This window comes from Thunnus thynnus, chromosome 12, assembly GCF_963924715.1.
Source record: "Thunnus thynnus chromosome 12, fThuThy2.1, whole genome shotgun sequence".
Taxonomy (NCBI): domain Eukaryota; kingdom Metazoa; phylum Chordata; class Actinopteri; order Scombriformes; family Scombridae; genus Thunnus; species Thunnus thynnus.
The window spans coordinates 17586489-17605610 of record NC_089528.1 but is presented as its reverse complement, the minus strand read 5'-3'; the positions used below and the strand labels follow the sequence as shown (position 1 = coordinate 17605610).

Genomic DNA, 19122 nt, shown 5'->3' with positions numbered 1-19122 from the left:
ATCAAAACTATATTTCCCAAGAATCTTTGCGTCAGTTTTAGTCAAGTGAGGCGGCGAACAGATGAGAGGCGTAAACATAGCTCGTATAAAAATGTTTGGTGTGCAACCACATAAGCACGTCCCCCCTTATCTAGTCTACTGTTGTGTTATCTCTCCTGGCTACCTGTACGTAAACAGTGAACACAACTATCGCATTGCTCAATGTAGTGAAGTCCTGCACACACAGCCAGAACTTAGCAGCTGTCATCTGTTGAATATGAGAGAAAAACTTTCAACCGAGCTCCGAGCCTGCGTGCAATGTTTATTTGTCCTTATCAAATAGCCTTCAAATACTGCTGCGCGGCAAAATGAAGCGTCCCTGTAGGTCTAATTATTTTAGACTAGTGGTGACGAGGCAAATAACTTAAGCACCATCTCATCAGGACGCCATTTCACAAGGCCATACAGACCAGTCTACGTGCTGTTTATTCTATTGTATTTCTCGCCATCTAGTGGAGCAAACCGCAAGGCTTGACCTGAACTTTTTCCTGTTGACGATACAGAAGAGGAAGGCCGGTTACACAGTCTAGGGTCACCTTTTTTTTGTTTTTTCCAAAATGTGGTGAAGCCAGGAGGTGTTATTTCACACGCAAGTCGACATTTTATTGTTCATACAAAGGTTCCAATTTTTCAGTCCAAATAATTTGCACATTGATTTTTGTGATCTTTGAAGATGCTTTAATATCAAAAGTTAACTTGAAAGTCACACTCTGTGATCTAAATGTGAACAAAATGGGAGCCTCTCAATTATAAAGAGAAAGGAAAGCTTACTTTTTCAAACTGATTAACAGACTTTATTAAAAGTAGAATCTAAATAAATTGTGATTCATGATAGCGTAATAGGTTTGTTCTTATCACAGCAGTCAGAAGAGAACTATAATTTCAATTATCTGGAATCATACAGACTCTCTTACAGCCTATATACTGCCGCTGCAGTCTTGTTCCCAGACTTTGATTTAAAACAAAAAATATGTATAAACATTAAATAAATGTCCTAGTTACAAACCCATCAACCTCAGCTTTTCCATGCAAATTCAGCAGAAGTTTATCACAGGGGCATGGTGACGTTTTAATTAGTGGAAGACCTATGAACATGTATATTGTTTTCACTTCTGCTCAGTAAAGCACTTTGTCCATTACGTTGTGTACTTTACAGCCCCTATGTTGCAGAAAACACTCTTTTGAGGGTAAAGCAGTTTTTATTGCCTTGTGCACTGGGAACCCATAAAATTATTATTTTTTAACTTTACAGGCAACATCCCGCTGAATTGGCAAACTTGAACCACGGACATTGTTTTTTTCAGTGCTTTATCTACAGTTTTATGTCTAAATGGCTGAGTTTTTTTTAATGTGCCAAACATATTTCAACTGAACTGTCATTATCTATATTTAAATACATTATGAAGTACAATATACTACTGGAGTAATACTGGACTTGCAGGAGAATATAAGTAACATAGGGAATAAAATTTGTGAAGAAAGAGTGATTGCAAATACCTGAAAGAATTATCGTTTTGTCAATAAGTTCAGATGTAGCTGAATGTTAAAGTGGTGCAAATACTGTACTCTATGGCAACCCTAACAGGTAAAATGCCAGAGGAATGTGTCAGTACCAATAACAGTAGCTTTCAAAATTGTAAGATAAACAAGACATGAACAGGGATGAGTTTTTTTTAATCTCAAAAATGATAATGCATACAGTGCAAATGCATTCAGAAATGGAATTTAATTGGCATGATGTATCCTTTACATGGTATTCTGTATTTCAAAAATGAAAAAAAAAAAAAAAAAAAGGAACACTTTCAAATTCATCAGATGCTCCACCAACATGTAAAAGGAAACAGATTATTGCTGAATTCATGTTCCTTGATTCCAGCAAAATGGAAAACCTCATGCTCAACCCAGTGGCTCAGGTGGTCTCTCTTGAGAGCTGACAATGAGAACTGGAGTGTATTTGTGTAAATTCATTCCTATTATGCTCTATTGTATGGAACCTATGGATGGAAAATTTCAAAAATGGCGTGATGCTGGAATCATACAGAAGCTGGTTCTAACACAAAAAAGTACCCTACATTTCAACGTCTCTGAGGTTAGATGACCCAATGAATTTTAGATTTTTAAAAAGGGGCAAGGTGACATGAGAATAACCCGTGCATTGATTCTGAAGAGAAATAAAACCCCTGTTATCATACATATAAACCATGAAGTACAAAACAATTGTCTATGTTCTCAGTTCTCAGGTTTTATTGGGTCATCTAGCCATCACTGATCTTGAAAATAAGGGAGAACACATTTTCCTTTGCGGTCAGATGTATTATAGAAGGTGGCCATAGCCTTTCATCTGTACTACGTTTCTTCATCTGACAAACAAGAATTTCATATTGCAACTTTAAAAGTAATTCAGTAAAAAATAACAAAAATATTCTGTGTACATAAAGCTTGTGAGCATTGGAATACTGGTGTAGGATCAGTGATCAAGTAACAAGACCATTAAAATAAAAGAGACAAAGTGGTCACAGATCAGACATCCAACAATAGTTTACACACTTGGGCCCTGACCTTAAAACAGTGACCATTGTAAAGCCAACCTCTTAACAGTGCAAAGGATTTCAGCGATACAAATTTAAAAATCCTGACTCAATTAATCCACTAAAATCAGTGCTCATCTTTTTTTTTTAGGATTGTGAATGCATCATCGTGTTCGAACGTAGGATTTGAGGTTGAATCGAATCTTGTTTAAACGAGAGGCAGATATTTTTTAGTGGCTCAGTCAAGACAAAATGCAGAAAAAGTCCTCCTGAATAAAGCCATCCTAATGTAAAGTATAAAAGAAAATTAAAACCCTGAAGTGAGGCGTTGTGTAGAAGCACAGTAAAAAAAAAAAAAAAAAAAAATGAAGGGGACACCTGCAGTTTAACCTTTTCTCTACAAACAAAAGGATATTGCTTGTTCAAAAGCTTATAATGATACGAGTATAAAAGTAAAGTGTATAATACAATGCACATTATGAGCAAAGATCATTAAACATACAGCTGCAAACAACAACAAAAAAAAGTAAAATATACCAACGTGGTGAGCCTAGCTCTTGGTATTAATTCCAAAAATTACTCCGTCCAAAGAGCCGGGACACGTAAAGACATGTAAATTTATCATTTATGATCCAAGTGCCTCTATCAAAAACAATTAAAAACTGATAAAATAATATAAAACACATAATTGTTGCACACACTGGAACCAGAATATATCTGCCAGCTGCAATTTTCTACATTAAATTTATAAGATTCTGACATGAATGAAACTTGGTCAAGCATGATTCTTCTTTAAATGTAACTTTCCTTCCTCAGTATAAACAAAATGTACATTTGGAGAGAGTGCAGTGCAAGCTCTCAGATTCACAGTTAGCAATTAGATGACAACATTGTCGGTACAGTGAGAACATATGAGGGAAGAAGGGAAGTCAGGACTACATAGTAATGACACAGGGGAAACTCCAGGGGATGCTATAGCCTAGGAGAAGCAGAGAAATAAAATATTGCACATGACTCTAATGGTGGACCCCTCCCACCCATGTGTCTTTTTCTGAGCTGTTTCCAAAGTCCCAGCAGGTGCTGTGAAGATGGATCCCCTGCTGATGTAGTGAGCTCAGAATGATCAACCCTGCATCCTCCTACAGAGTTATCCAGGGCTAGAGGGGGTGACAGCATAATGAAGAAGAGGGAGAGACAAGTCCACCGGTGTTATTGATGAACCAAGGTACAGTTGCCCTCAGTAGATGTAGAAATTGTCAATCAATCAACAAAAACTGTCCCGCTGTCCAATCGCCACAGAACTGAGCGCCTGCCTGAGAGCTCAGCAGAGAGGTGTATGAGACAGTCGAGCAAATTCCACTGAGGGGCGATGTGAATCAACTGGAGTCTTTATGTGCTACTACAGTGGATGGAGTAGTGGGTGTCTGCATCTTGGGCGTAGTACCGACTCAGTTGTTTGGGTCTTGAAAAGGCATTTCTGAAGACATGGCCTTATTGTAGAAACGGGCACCATTTTACTGTCCAGCACTTAAGGTTCTCAGTGGAGGAGAGCGCCGCTCCGGCACCGCTCGAGACAGTGGTGGTCTACTATGGTCTGTGAAACCTAAAGATATAAACATGAAAAGGAATATTTCACTAAATTTCATCACCTAAGCTAGAACTCCATGCGCGCTGTACAACCTATACCTACAGCACGTGAATAGCTGTATATGAAGTGATATTCAGGCATGCATGGTCACATGCAAATGAGTGAATCCTACAGATCTGCTCAAGTGCACATTACCTGGTTAAATGGCGACTTGACTCGTGCACTTCCATCTCATTGCTCTTGAAATCGTTGAGTTCCTTACGTATAGCTGCCTGCAAAGGACAAAAAAAAAAAGAGGGAAGATTGAGAGAGAGAAGCAGCAAAGGCTTAGTACACAAACTGCAGCTTCTAAGCCCTGACTCTAGAGTCTTTTAGCATGCTTCATGCATCATTTACATTCATCTGGAGGCCATGAATGATTCTGCCAAATTCTCTTCTCACATCACAAGAACCTTCAACTTCCTTCTCTGGAGACATCTAAGAGCATGAACAATAATATACAATCTGTTGCTGGTACTCTACTTAATAATGTAGTGGGAATATCGGGAATTTCATAGCTTGAAACACAGAAAAAACAATTAAATAATAACAAGTTTCTACAATTAAGTTTATTTTTTGAACATCCAAGTACATGTATGTATATTTTGGTGTCACTGGTTATCAGCCCTTGCATAAAAAAGTCAAACAAGCTGTTTGAACATAAGCCAGCGGGGTTATCATTGTTTCAGTAAGGGACACTGTGGTTTAAGATTTTAAAACATCTCTTTTCTGGGAAGGTTTTGAACTCAGACTAAAACTGTTTCCCAATGTTATAAACATTCACGTTGGGGACGATGACCAGTGAATCATGGCCTCTAAGTAACACTAATAGCACAGTAGAGGGCTGAGTGCCTTGCTCAAGGGCAGGATGATTGCAAAGAAATTCTAAAATTGGGGATGAGTCAAGGTCCCAGGAAATAAAATGGTGTGCCAAGTCTTCTTCTTTTTTTTTTTTTAACTCTACATCCCTTCTCAAAATGTCATGTGTGACAGCAACCCAGCCGGGTGATGTCACTGCTTTTGCTACTTAGCATGACTCAAGGGGACGTCTCCCGCCTTTGGGAGGATGCTTCTGTGACAGGAGAACAAACAATATTCAAATCTGTGCTAGACGTTGATGGTACAAGCAGGACAAAAAAAAAAAAAAATCCCAGCAGTGCAGCGCTGAGGCCGTGGGGTCCTGAGGCACTGCTTGTCCGATTACTCTCTTATGTAAGGGGAGTTGTTGCATAATCCAAATGCTGAATCCCGGTGATTTTCACATGAATGGTCCTCAGGTGTGACCTAGCATATTCAGAGCTGCACATCATTGCAGTTAAAAGGCAGCATCTCTGATCCGCAAAAAAAAAAATAAAAAAAATCAAGAACTCATTAAAAGTCAGAAGCATGGACCGCTGGGCAGTGAGCAGCAGGACTGCTCCGGGGTGTTTACTCACAAATAGCTGAGGTGGAACTTGCCATAACAAGAAAGGAGGAATACATCCTGAGTTATTGTTTGCGTCATATGAGGCACAGAGGGGGAAGAGGAGTGTAATAGGGCTTGAAGAAATTTGAAAACAGACAGGAAGCGATCATGAGATTATCTCAATTTAACTATAAGATTAGTGTAACTGATACTGGCCTTGTCAGCTGCTGTGAGCCGGGTCCAGGGCTTATCTGCCCGCCTGTCGTAGTCCTGGGCATCTGAAACCTCCACGTAGTCACTAAATCGGATGAGAATTTTGGCCTGTCTCAGCTCCTCTACAGTAGGCCTCTGGCTTAGCTGGAAGAAGAGCAGAGAAAAACAAGAGTTTGAGAATAGAAAACTAAGTAATGTATTCCTGGCCACTGTCATGGGTAGCAGCTATTTTCCGTTATTTGCATATATTCAAGTCCTTAAAGATAGATTAGGGAATAAAAGACTTGTACACGCAGTATTTTTATGTAGGTGCATCACAGAGGAGCTCAATATCACACTATCTGGCATTCAGGACACCTATTGAATCAGTGCTTTAAACTAACATTTGAGTTCCTGCAGAGTCTTTTATCAAAATCACAAGAAATATACTAGAATGTGTGGGATATCAGTTCACTAGCTCCCTTGCACAGCTTAATTCACTGACAAGTAACACAGTGCAGAATTGAAGGACTACATTCTTAGATACCACTCTTATCTGAATGAAAACAAAGAACATGATAAAACAACATTCATGCAACGTTCATTCATTCATTATAACCATCTTAAAATGGGCTACTGAATCTATTCTAAAATATTCAAGATGAAAAACAACAACAACTTGTATTGTAAATGTACTCATGTTAGATGGAGATCAAACAAAAAAAATAATACAAAGCAATATTCCTTGTGTTACAGTTACTGTAAGCAGGAGCTAAACACTGATATATTTGATTTAAAGACATGTTTTAATATAAAATCCTCTGCTTTGACTAATATTTTGTGTCTAACATGGTTTTTCAAAAAAAGAAAAAGATAACTAGTCAAAAATTAATATTTTTTTTAAAAAAAGTTTAACTGCTGGATGCAAGATGTCTCCTTCTTCACCGAAAGATACATTCTCAGTGTTTGTGAACTAAAGGCTTGAAGTTTCCACATCATACTTGTGTAAGTTACATTTTGGACCACGATTGGCTCCAAACTAGTTGTAATGTCACAAATCATGCTCGTAGGTACACGCCTTAAACTCTTGCTTTTTGATGAGCACAGAGAAACTTTTCATTTCAGCAGATGAATGTGAAAACTGCTTTCTAGTGAAACTCTACACATACATCATTCTGCACAGTGAAGCTCAAACATGCAACTGAAGCAACAAGGAGAAAAATATTTTTGAATGGAGGGGGACTTTAGTAATATATTACTTGAAAGCAGATATATCAATCGACATCAACTTATTGCAGATATCGGCATTTACGGCAGCCAATAAACTACAACAAATTTCAGTACAGAAATGCCAAATGTATGATGATGTTTGTTTATCTTGTGTGAAAATCAGCTGATATATTGTTATCTGATTTTTTTAAAATACAAAATTACACATCTATAGAACATGTACAATATTCTATAAATGTATGGTTATAGGAGTGTGATGAGCATTTTGTATAACACACCAATGCAGTGTTGAAAGGCTGTAAAGTTTCCAAACTGTATACAATAAGGTATGTGATGCATACAATAAACACCTCCAACAGCTGTGAGATATTTATTTTGAACAGCATGTCTGCAGGTATGCAGGAAGTGTTATTATTTAATTGAAAGTGATGGGAACATGCTCAGCACCTCCCTATGGGGTCGAAGGATTTGGCAGCCGACATGCTGAAGGGCCAAGGGCAACAAGGACAACAGTGTCCCCTGAGGGAGATGAGCACTATAGGCCTGTAAGGCACTAGATTTCACTTCTCACTGTAGATGAGTCACTGTCACAGCATTTGTTTATCCCAGCCAACTATTTACCCCATCCAAGTGCTTAAAAGATCAAGTGTGGGTTTGCACCTTTGGAACTATTTTGGACTCACCTTTCGTGTTAGCCTTCGTTTTATCTCCCTCTTCTCCTCCATTTCCTCTTGCTCATTGCGAGCTGCGGAGAACAAAGAGTGTTATACTGTGACTATAAGCACAAGCAGAATGTTTACAGAATTACAGAAAGGGAAACAAACACACAATTTGCATAATATTGTTCATTAATTGGCAATGGATGCACACTAAACTGGATAAGTTTCTTAAAGCCTAAAATAGTTCCTATGATTGGCTGTTTAATACTATTAGGGATGGGTATCAGGGGAGAATGATTGCCTTGTTCCTTTCAAGTTGTCCCAGGGCTTTTTGCTCCATGTTTATGAGGTGATTAACCTATTTCAGTTAGAATAAAAATTTCTTTCTTTTCAAGCAGGAAAAATGTTGTACTTTTAGTATATATTCGTACATCTCGCCAAAATTGTGTTTGTGAATTCCAAGTCAGTTACCGAGACAAAAACCTTCAGCCCAGAGGGGCAAGTTAAAAGAAGGGACAAGAGTAAACAAGAGGTATTCTGGGACTCTGCTCTTGTATACAAAAAGCCTCAGCAGTCAAATTGCATTTGCGCTTGTGCTGAACACGTACTGTATCTCGAGTACTACTCATAGTTTTGGATTGCAGACAGTGCCTCTCTAGAAAATAAAGCCCTGTTTGTTTAACCTTGGTACTGTAGGCGTGTGAGTGATGGGGAGGACATGACATGTCACTCATGAATTCTTAGACTTTGTGTTTTCTTCCTGCGCTCTGCCAATCATGCAGGAGCCTCTGAGAGAGCAGGAACTGCTGGTAAATCAGTCTTTGATGTGAAAGGCGCAGAGTCCCAGACAGCAGAACTGCCTCTCTCTGATACTGTATGTGTTTGATCTATGAAACCAGTCTCTCTGGACATGACTCCTTAGGGAGCCCTGCTGCCTGCCTGCCTCAGATGAAAAGGCAGACCAAGAAGGAATAAAGAGAGAGATGTATGCCACTAGTTTTCACATAACAAGGCCTCTCAAATAACCAGGCTGCACTATATGAAGCCCGCATGCACAAAAGGCTACACATATGGACTCAAGCTTTGCATCGATGCGTTAAATGATGCGTCACATGGTTTTTGGTATTTCTGTCACTTTGACAGACTTGTGAATTCACTGTAGCAGCTTAAAGATAGTGTTACATCTACAAGTTGAAAACACTCACGTTTGAGGATGTTCCTCTGTTCCAGCTCCTCTGCTGTGGGTCTCTGACTCAAGCGCCTGGTGAGAAACATGCATCCATGGTCAGCACATAATTGCAGAGGTCGGCGAGGCAACACCAAATCAATACGATGGGAAAAAAATGCAAATCAACCTGCTTTATAATAATCATCATTAACTGTCATTGTTAGAAAGAAAACCTGGGTAAACATTTGACTGGGTGGAAGAATTTCCCTGTTTCTTGTTCTTCTCCACATTTCGCTCAGTGTTTACTTCCCTGCTTTGACACTTCACTAGCAACCACTAGCAAGGTTATCTTTGGCATTTTGAGTACTTTTACAACTGACAACCCTGGGCTTTAGAGGAAAAAATGTTATGTGTTAGTCCAAAACAGAATTAAATATGCATTAACTCAATGTTTCCTTCCTTATTAGTACTAACTTCTAGTAAAAAAAAAAACTGTTTTTTGCACAGTTGAAAGATTTACATCTTATTTTCGCTCTTGTCACATGACAGGTTGACAGGTGCACTTCAGTCAGCCATGGTTACAAGTCCCTCCCTTGTAACTGAATGACCTGCATGATAATGCATTGAAGAAATGCAGAGAGGATGGCCAGGAAAAGCCAGATATTCCTGAAGAGGTTCCAAGACATGTTTTTTTTTTTTTAAATGCAACACATGTTTTGTACAGATAATCTCAAATTTCCTCAATTTAAAAGTGGCTGAAATGACTAAGATACCCAAAGGCAATCTCTGAGAGGTCACTCTAAGTGCTTTCAACTGGGGACTCTTATTATAGCACTGTGTCAGGACCCTGCGGCAGTAGACCTAACTGTAGGCATTGGATCAATGATTGTCTCCATCTCGTTAGATCTGACAGCCATCCTGAACTGCTCGACCCTGTAAACTACTGTGTGCGGGGATAGGTCTGTGTTCAGACTGGCTTGTCTCATCTTATCTTGTGTCACTTCTTCTCTCACTTGAAGGTTCCCGTTCTCTCAGACTGGAGCTCTCCGCCTCCCAGCATGGTCTGACTCTGAGCATTATATCAGCATCACATGAGCAAGAACGCAACCACTGTAAACAAACACGCACAGACTAGTCAACATCCGTATGGATGCCCTTTACCAGACAACTTCTATCATAACTAGATTCAATTTAGGCACCGTCAGCCTCACTATCAAGAAAGTGCCTGCCTTGTCTGTCTGTTCTGTAGAACATGGAAACATAAATATAATGAGATTATGTCTGTTTATTGTTTTGGTTTTACGGTTCGCAACTTTACTGTTTTGGTTCACTCTCACTGTTCTCATTAGCTGTGTCTGTGTGTCTAGCCACAGCAGGCGGCTGTTTTCGGCAGTTAATAAACCCACGGGACATTACCTTTGCCAGCACCAACTACAGTCAGGTAAAGTCAGCGACTAACTGGTGAACAAGTAGAGCATTTAGCAGCTTAAGAGCCAGATATTTCCCTCATTAGTTAATGGAGACCGAAACAGAGTGAAAAGGAGACAGAATATTGGACTTTAATTTGCCAGGTGCCCAGAGACAAAACTCTTGATTTGATGCCAATGTTAATCTGAGTCTTCTGGAGGTTTAAATGGGCAACTGTTTGCCAGCACAATATGTAAGTGCTGTGTTTACAGCTTTTTCCCCTGTCGCCAAGTTGTCAAAAAAAAAAAAAAGAATAAATGAGTACTGTTTAAAGAAAATATATTGTATATCAGGTTTTCCGCTAAACCCTCACTATAATAAACTGTCTCTTAAACGACATATACTACATAATACATATAAATACATCAAAGACAGCAAAACTCTAAAACCACAAGCCAAAGACGAAGCATTGCTTATCAGCTTTCAAAAAAGGGAAAAAAAACAAAACTCCTTCCATCCAGTTTTCACCCTTGAGATAAAAAGGGTCTCAAGGGTCTACAGTGAATCAGGGCAACAGAATTACAGCAAGTTGAGGTCAGCTCGTCCTAGAATAGCATTATCATAAACAATTCTGATTGTACTGGCACAAGCCACATCAGTACAGGACACAACGTTGTCGGCAGAAAGCATGAAATTGGGAATTGTGCATTGGATGACACTGTGCAAAGGACACTATGACAGAGCTTTTTGGGAACATGACAACTAAGCAGGCAGCCCCTTCTGGGAACATGCGCTGTGTTCCAATCACAGTGGGGAATAGTGACTTGTATGCCAAAGTCTCTGGATAATATTCCTTCCCTCCCTTGCAACCATATTTCCCACGTCTCATATCTTATTATACTATCGGGGCTTTCATTTCTACCAATACTCTCAGCTGTCTTTTCTCCTCTCAACACATCATTACATCCCCTTCATTCAGACAGGCAAGACATGTTCAAAGAACAGAGCGAAACCAAACGACGCCTGTGATCCGCTGGGGAAAAACATTACGTTGTTTGATCTGTTCAATTACTAGAATTCACATCTATGATCTTGACATATGTATACAAATTCCTGTGATTTGTACACACCGCACTAGTGTAGAGTATGTGTGTGTGTAAACTGCTGATATGAAGTGGCTTGCGTGGTGCTGCTGTGTGGAGGAGTCGGGTGGAGATAGTTTGGCACATGCATCACCGTGGTGATTCACTGAACGAGGGAGGGAGGAAGTCAGGCAGGAGGAGGAGAGAGAGAGAGAGCGCACACGCTAGAGAAAAGACAAGAGAAGGAAAAAAGAGAGGAGGGGTGATGCATCGCTGAAATTAGGTCAGCTCCATTTTCAGAGCCTCATTTTGACGAGATAAAGCGTTTATCCTTATCCAATGTTGAGAAGGGGGAAAAAAATGAAAGGATGTATAAGTGTTTCAATAGAAAAAAGGCTCGCATTTTCATCGGCTTTGGAATGAGTCACAGTTCTATTAGCCAGGATATCGAGCCTTTGTCAGCCCAAAGTAAGACAAAATGCTCCGTTTGGCTACGTAGAGTCAGTGCTGTTTCCCAGCAGCGGTTGGTGAGTTGGCTACAGCGACATCAACCAGGTTCGCTGAAAATATTTGGCATATAAATTGTGCATGTGTGTAAATGTATTCGAGTTTAAAAATGCATGTGCATATGCATCTAACCTTGTGAGTTTGGTGCCTATCTGCTGCCTTGACTCCAGTCTCTCCTCATCTGTCTGCATGGGAAGGATGTTTTTCTCTTCCAGCTCTCTTTTGGATGGACGGTTACTCAGCTTGATGGCCAGAGAGTCTTTCCTCAGCACCTTCTGAGCCAGGGTACCTAAACCAAAACACAATGGTCAAACATGAATGAGAGGAACTACAGGTATAAAAAGCACAGATCCCCATTGACTGAAATGATCTCCAAAATGTTTCAAATAGAATATACCTTGGAGTTGATGTGCACAAATCATCTTCAGATTAATTATGCACCAAAATTGTACATTGTATAACTAAAGATGTGTTAGATGTGTTTGTAATTTTGCCATCAGATTTTAGAAATTACTGTTGCTCCCTTAATGTTGGAGGTTTTTTGTTTTGTTTTTTTACTGAAATGTTAAGCTCTTTATTTCAGTTTGGTCGTTTGGATTTAAGCAATTAGAAAATAGAAATAGATCAACATATTGAATATTCTACTACCCATACCATGGCATAAACTATGGTGATTTCTGATTGCTATTTTATGTTTTTGGTGTCCTCAATTGTTTTGCACACAACACAAAATGTATACTTATATATAGATTTCGAAAAAACATGATTATGAATCAACTTTCCAGCACTTTTAAAAAGGACCACTCTTACTTTCACTGCCCCTTAAATTCATGATATGGTGTATTGAGCGATTCCATCACACATGACCAATCACAACCTTTAAAAAAAACTCCCAACATGCACCCATGCGAAAACAAGGATACAGAGTGTCAAACACACGAGCAGCTCAGCACACAGTTTTGCCAAGAGGCGGTGAGTGAAAGTGTTTCCATGGGTGACAGCATGATTCTGGATACACTTCTGTGGACCTAATTTTGTCTCTGCTTTGAAGGTCGAACTACATCCGAGTTCCAGGAGCCTTCAGGTGAATCTAGCAGTGTTGTCAATCAGGATTAGTCAAGCAAATGTGTCATCTGTAAACATGAGCTATTCTTACAAACTAGACGAAGACAGATCTGCTGGCAAGACACGCTTTTTTTGTCATTTATGAGCCCTCTCCACAACTCGCCTTTACCTGTCACTTAAAACAAATAAAAATAAAACCAAATACATAAATAAAATGCAAAAATATGTTTCCAAAAAGATGAAACAAGTAATCACGCTTGATAATCCTGATTACAATACTTATTCAAATGACCTTTCAAAATAATTACTCTGCCATGACTGCTGCCACTCACTTGTAAATATGGAGTCATCATCTTCGTCGTCGTCCTCGTCATCATCCACATCATCGTCCTCATCCTTATACATGCTGGGCAGATCTTCGTAGTCAGACTCATTGGGCATGTTCTCCTTGTCATCCTCATAGTCGATGATCACAGACGGCACTTCTCTTCTGTCCAGCTGCATGCACTGACCACCGCCGTGCAACGCAGAACTATTGAAGTGAAAGGGAGATGCGCTTATTGGTTTTGAACCAAATCTGAGCATTAACTTAATGGGTCATGCGTAGCCATACTATTTGGCCCTGCAAGAGGATGAGCCTGTCCACCCCCCCGGCAGTAAGGGCAAATATCCAGTTTACAGGATCATATCTCATCTCCAGCTCTGTATTATGTTTTATAGTAAGCAACTATTGTTTTTTTTTGTTTATCCTTGCAAACCTTCTCTACCCAGAGAGGGGAAACAATTTAAATTACTAAAGGGAGCTTCTGGTGCATTGTATAATGACAGTTTTGTGTGTTTTTAATCCAACTATGAGGATGAGAGGAGGGGAGATATACAACTTCAGCTGAATGAAACCAAAGTACAAAGAGCCTGAATACACACAAAACACAACTCTGTGCAGTCCTACGCAATCCCATGCAATCTTATGAACTACACAGTGGAAGAGAAGAATAACTGATTATACAACTTGTATTGTTCAAAACAAGGTGACAGAGGTAAACTTCTGTCACCTTGTTTTGAGCCATCATTTACATTCAAATGCTAATCATTGACATATTTGATAGTTTGCTAGATTGATTAATCAGTCTAATTGGAGTTTCTTATGATGAACAACTGTTATGTAAGCATTTCAGGCTTTCAGACTAATTGTGATTAATGTCAGGACCATTACTTCCTTATCCCTGCCCAAATGGTTTTGGTGAAAAAGAGATCCTAATGTAAGAGGTTACATAATGTCCAATCCGCTATCCTGTCCCTTTTCTCCAAATACGAAGAAACACGCTCTTGTAAAGAGCAGCTGGTCATGTTATGTCAGTCCAACTGCTGGAGGGACGCCTACTCCATGAGCCTGTGCCCACACACACACACATTTACTTTAAAATTAGGCCATGCTGCCCTGTGAGGCAGTGTACTGATTTAGACCTGTACACCAGCGCTACATGGCAGGACGCGACCTCAATAACGCCGGGATATATTTGAAAGTAGCAGACAAGTTGCCGCAAAAATAAAACCCAATAAACAGGATGGTTCATGCTAATTATAATATTATTATTGGTATTTACGGTACTCTGATTACTGCTGTTTTTAGCAATGGCACCAGAAAACTGTTGGGCCAATCAGTATAGCATAAGTTCCATCTTTGTAATTTGTATAATACCAACATGAAATTTTGACGCATTCCAAACTCCAACAAAGATATTATATGTGATGTACAGATGGGGAGTCAAACAGAGGCCAATCTATAATCCCTATCCAACTTCACTGGAGGACAATCAGATTTAATGACCTGATGTCTGATGGCGACTAACCTTTCAAACCTCTGCATGGAGAGCGCCAGGGTTTTATTGAGCTCCTCGATGATGCGGCTGGGCGCGTGCAAGCTGCCGTACTGAAGCTGGAGCGGATGGCCGTGGCTCTGGTGAAGACTGGACAGACAGGCGAGCTGGGAGGGCAGCAAGGTGCCGTGGTGGCTTGGCATGCCCTGGGGAGGGGCACACTTTTGGGAGAGTGTGCTGAGGGGGTTAGGGGATGGAGAGGGGGAAGTGGTGGAGTCCAGCCCCCCTGGAGGCACACAAATCATCACTTTCTTGGGAGGCAGAGGAGGAGAGTGCTTCCCCCCGGGCATATAGGGCAACTTCAATGGCTGGCAAGAATCTAGAAAGAAAATAACTCAGTTTAAAAAGACATATAAACTACTGGGTTAATTTGTATTACATTACATGCACTATGTTTTGGTTGGGGCAGACAGACAAACAGAGCTAATGGATGATCAGACAAGGCTCAGACGTCAGTGCAGAGTGGTGAGAATTAGGCCAGGGTAATGCCACTTCCATTTGACTGACAGATTGACAATGACAGACAGAGCCCAGCTGACCTAACCACGGGGGAATTTAATGAGACTACTATAATCCTGTGCACATGTGTGGAAACGCAGGTAGGGTTTAAAACAAAAGCAGGCATGCCTCATCTGTCAAAACAAGTGCTCACTATCTATTACTGTAGGAGCATTTCACTTTAATTGACAGACAAAGGATGTGAAATGTTCCTAAGGTGCACGGTAATAAAAAATAATAATAAAAGAAAACAGCCTGAAGTGATTAAAGTGGTGTAACCAAACTGACCTGTGCTATGGTTTGGGATCCTAGAGAAAGGCTTTGGAGGGAGAGCAGGAGGCTGCTTGTGGTATAGGGGCAGCTTGGCTGGGGTATCCTGAAGGTCACCTAAGTAGGTGACAGATTTCTTGGTGGGCAGGACCATAGATGACTTCATAGAGGGCTCCTGAGTGGAGATGCCGCCGTCCATCGAGGATCGGAATTCAACGGTTGCTAAACAGAGGGAGGAAACAAACGAAGTGACAAGCGTCAAAAATGTGCTTGACTGAACAAGTATGACACTTCGCGAGAAGACAGTTCAAACAAAGTTGAAAACAAAGTCTAACTTGGGGTGTTAGCTTTTTGAATTGACTCCCCCCACATTGTTTCAAAACTTAAAACTGTTTAACAATCCAAGAGCCTTTTATCAGCGCACAACAGACCAAGGAACAGTGTCATCCAAGCAGTTTGACAGAATGTTTGCCTTTTAATTCTTTTGCAGCACTGAGCTGTTTGATGGTTTTTGCATGATCACATTTTAAGGATGACAGTGCTATTCACCATGCCGCTCACATATTCAGACAAACAACGCATTTGGGAGCCAGCCCCAATCCCCACACTTAACCTTAGCCGAACTGTCTTTTGAACACAAAACCATAAGAATGCTTACCCCTGCTAGATTAGGGGAGGAGGGTTCATCTCTAAACTTTTTTTTTTAAAACTTCCAGACAGTCTTTTTAAGGTATTTTTGCTATTTTTTCTGCTATTAACTTGAAAAATTCAAGCCAGAAGTTGTTATTGTAATAAACGGTCATATGGGTAGGCATTCAAAGACCCTCATTTTGAAGCCTCTCTATGGGATAAGATTTGATCATATTTGAGTACAGACATGGAGAGATGGTAGCGATTGAGACTTGTGGGTTGGACCGGTGTATGCCACATTAAATCCAGGCACACTGTGTGCCAGTCAAAGGTGGAGACGAGTTAAAGCTGATTAAAATCCAGCAGTCTATCACATGATTATGGGATTTCTTTTCTTTTTAAATTTTTTTTTCCTTTTTTTTTTTTTTTTTTTTTGCCCCCTACGGATCCATTTCTATTTTGAGCATACCAGAGCAGAATGAATTGAAATGAATTGAAACAGGAATTAATTATATAGAGTGTATCTAGATGTCAATGCTGGTAACTTCATGCAGTTGTCAGAGACATGAAGCTGCATTTACTAAATGTTTGCTTTGTGTGCATAAAAACTTATCTTGTGAGGCAGCTGGATTCGCAAGATCACAACATCATGAGATCACAGGAGAACCTATTTTTTCAGGTTTCAAGTTATGCGCTTGTGTCCCAACCACCAGTGGTTCTCACCAATCAGCATCCTATGAGGATTCTGTCGTGATCTTGCGAATCCAGCTGCCTCGTAAGTTAAGACGGTGATAGACGGTGATAGACGGTGATAGACAGATGGTTCATCCAATCACCTGCCAAGTATTTTTTGAAAGCGCCTGCCCTTTTCCAAACAGTTTCCAAGGACAACTTCTCAGATGATTCTGTGTAACCAACCATCTGGCGTGTCAGGTTACATAAAAATAGCCACTGCTGATCTATCAAGCTGTGCACAGAAGCTTTTTTGATCATGGAAACTACAGTGCATTGTCACTGGGCAGGAGAATTGAGTACATGTGCAAAAACAGGGGAGATATACAAGCTATTCAATCTAGACCAATTTACTATGCTGGATGGTGATTGTATGCAAAAGGTGTCCATGGTTTTTACAGCCAAAGAGAAGTAGGCAAGGCTATGAATATTCTATTTATATTTGTACTTAATTTAGGTCAATTTGTAGAACTTTGTGTCTTTGAGTCCTTGTACTGTAAAAAAAAAAAAAAAAAAGCTCAAATTGTAAAACAATAAATTATTGTTAAAAAAGGCAAGTTTTGTTCTCATCGGCTCTCTTCACATCTTGGCAAGAGTCAATGGACTTTCTCAGTTTCTTAGCTGTTTTCCATGTCCTGAGGCATGAAACAGCCTGTCAACCTCAAATATACTCTCCAGCTTTGATTATGAGATGTCTAAGGCACATCAAATCATGATCAAAGAGTTTTATAGAACACTACAAACTTTCTATAATGAAAGATTATATCTCTAGATGCCCCGTGCCAAATTTTGAAGAGTGCACTTCAGAGACTACTGATTAATGAAGAGATGAATAACTTAAGACCTTCCAGTTTAATACGACACAGTTACTCCTTCTTGCAGTTGCAACTTACAACCAAGATAAAACCGAGACTTTTTCCAGCTCTATTAAATCGTACAAAAGGGACTCATCATATAGGCTATAATCAAATAGCTCACCTTTTTCAAAGATCTCCTTCAGCACTCCTCTCTTGATCAGTTCATCTCTACTCTGTCGCACTGACATCTTCCTCTCCAACGCTGAGGGGGGGTAAAGGAGAACAATGTCAGTCATTTTCCACACTTTATGTGGTTATCAATCTAAGTAGTAAGTAAGACTTGCTTCTTTGTTGCATATTGGACAACCAATGCAGACAAAAAAAACTGAAAAAGATTAAGAAAAAAATCTCTGGTGAGTGACAAAGGTCCCTGAACAAAACACTTGATAATCATGAGCGATTGTATTTAGTGAATTTTTACCACTGATATTGGCAATACCTTTATGATATGGGACTTTAATGGGAAATATTTTACTTTAATGGGAGATTTTAGAGATTTTTAGGCTTTTGGCCAAAGAAACTATAAGTGCTCTTATTGATCTTATAACTATTGTTACAGGATCAATTCATTGTTGTTTTTTCATCTTTTTATGAGATTTGTTGACAATAAGAAAAATACAGAATATCAACAGACTTACCCTTTATCTAAATGCATTTTTTTTTTTACAAATGTACCATAACACTACTGTATCTGCAGTATATTATTGGTCTTGCTGTGCATGTGTGTATGTCTAATGGTACATCTTTTGATCTTTTATCTAATAAAAGATCAGAATTCCAAGCAACTTCAGCCGGCAGAATAGCGGTATTAAAATTCGGGATAACAATCTGTCAAACTGTGACTCCTCTTCTAAACAGCTAAAGTTTAAAAAACTGGGCATAGATGAACAAAAGAGATAAAGGATGAAGCACACTTTCCATAGTAATGCATTATGCACAAGATGGCATGTCCCATAGCTACCGCTTGCTTCTATTTATAGGCTTCAAAAGTAGATGCATATAATGTCTTCGATCAGCAGGCTGAACAAAAGCAGTAAAAGAAAAAAAAAAATCACGCTGCTTATTTCAAAATCTACCCCTGCATAGAAACCAATTAGGAATGTGAAATGAGGATCAGCAACAACACTTTAGCGCACTGCACAGGAATCTCCCCGCAGGCCTCTGTAGCTCCTGGTTAAGAGGAAGATCACAGATTGTACCATGTATGCTTTACATATGACCCAAGAGTGCTGGCTGTCAGAAAGCGGCATGTTCAATGCTAGTACATCCTCAGTGGATTCATGAATATACTGACAGCTTAACCTCTCTTTCCCTTGCCCTTAGTCACAAGCACATGAGCGTCTGAGCTG

At 39.7% G+C, this 19122-nt stretch overlaps 1 protein-coding gene across 2 annotated transcripts in view; it reads right to left on the bottom strand.

The window, feature by feature from the left end:
• Positions 1-1694: 1694 nt before the first annotated feature.
• Positions 1695-19122, bottom strand: part of LOC137194260 (phosphatase and actin regulator 1-like) — a 53510-nt gene continuing 36082 nt past the window's right edge. For both annotated transcript variants that reach the window (XM_067605988.1, XM_067605987.1), the window contains exons 3-12: positions 17895-17975; positions 15573-15776; positions 14760-15105; positions 13242-13441; positions 11977-12133; positions 8886-8941; positions 7705-7766; positions 5812-5956; positions 4351-4423; positions 1695-4170 (exon numbers count right to left, since the gene is read on the bottom strand). In XM_067605988.1, coding sequence (XP_067462089.1) covers positions 4155-4170; positions 4351-4423; positions 5812-5956; positions 7705-7766; positions 8886-8941; positions 11977-12133; positions 13242-13441; positions 14760-15105; positions 15573-15776; positions 17895-17975 — 1340 coding nt within the window. In that variant the 3' untranslated portion in view covers positions 1695-4154. The remainder of the gene's footprint in view (positions 4171-4350; positions 4424-5811; positions 5957-7704; positions 7767-8885; positions 8942-11976; positions 12134-13241; positions 13442-14759; positions 15106-15572; positions 15777-17894; positions 17976-19122) is intronic.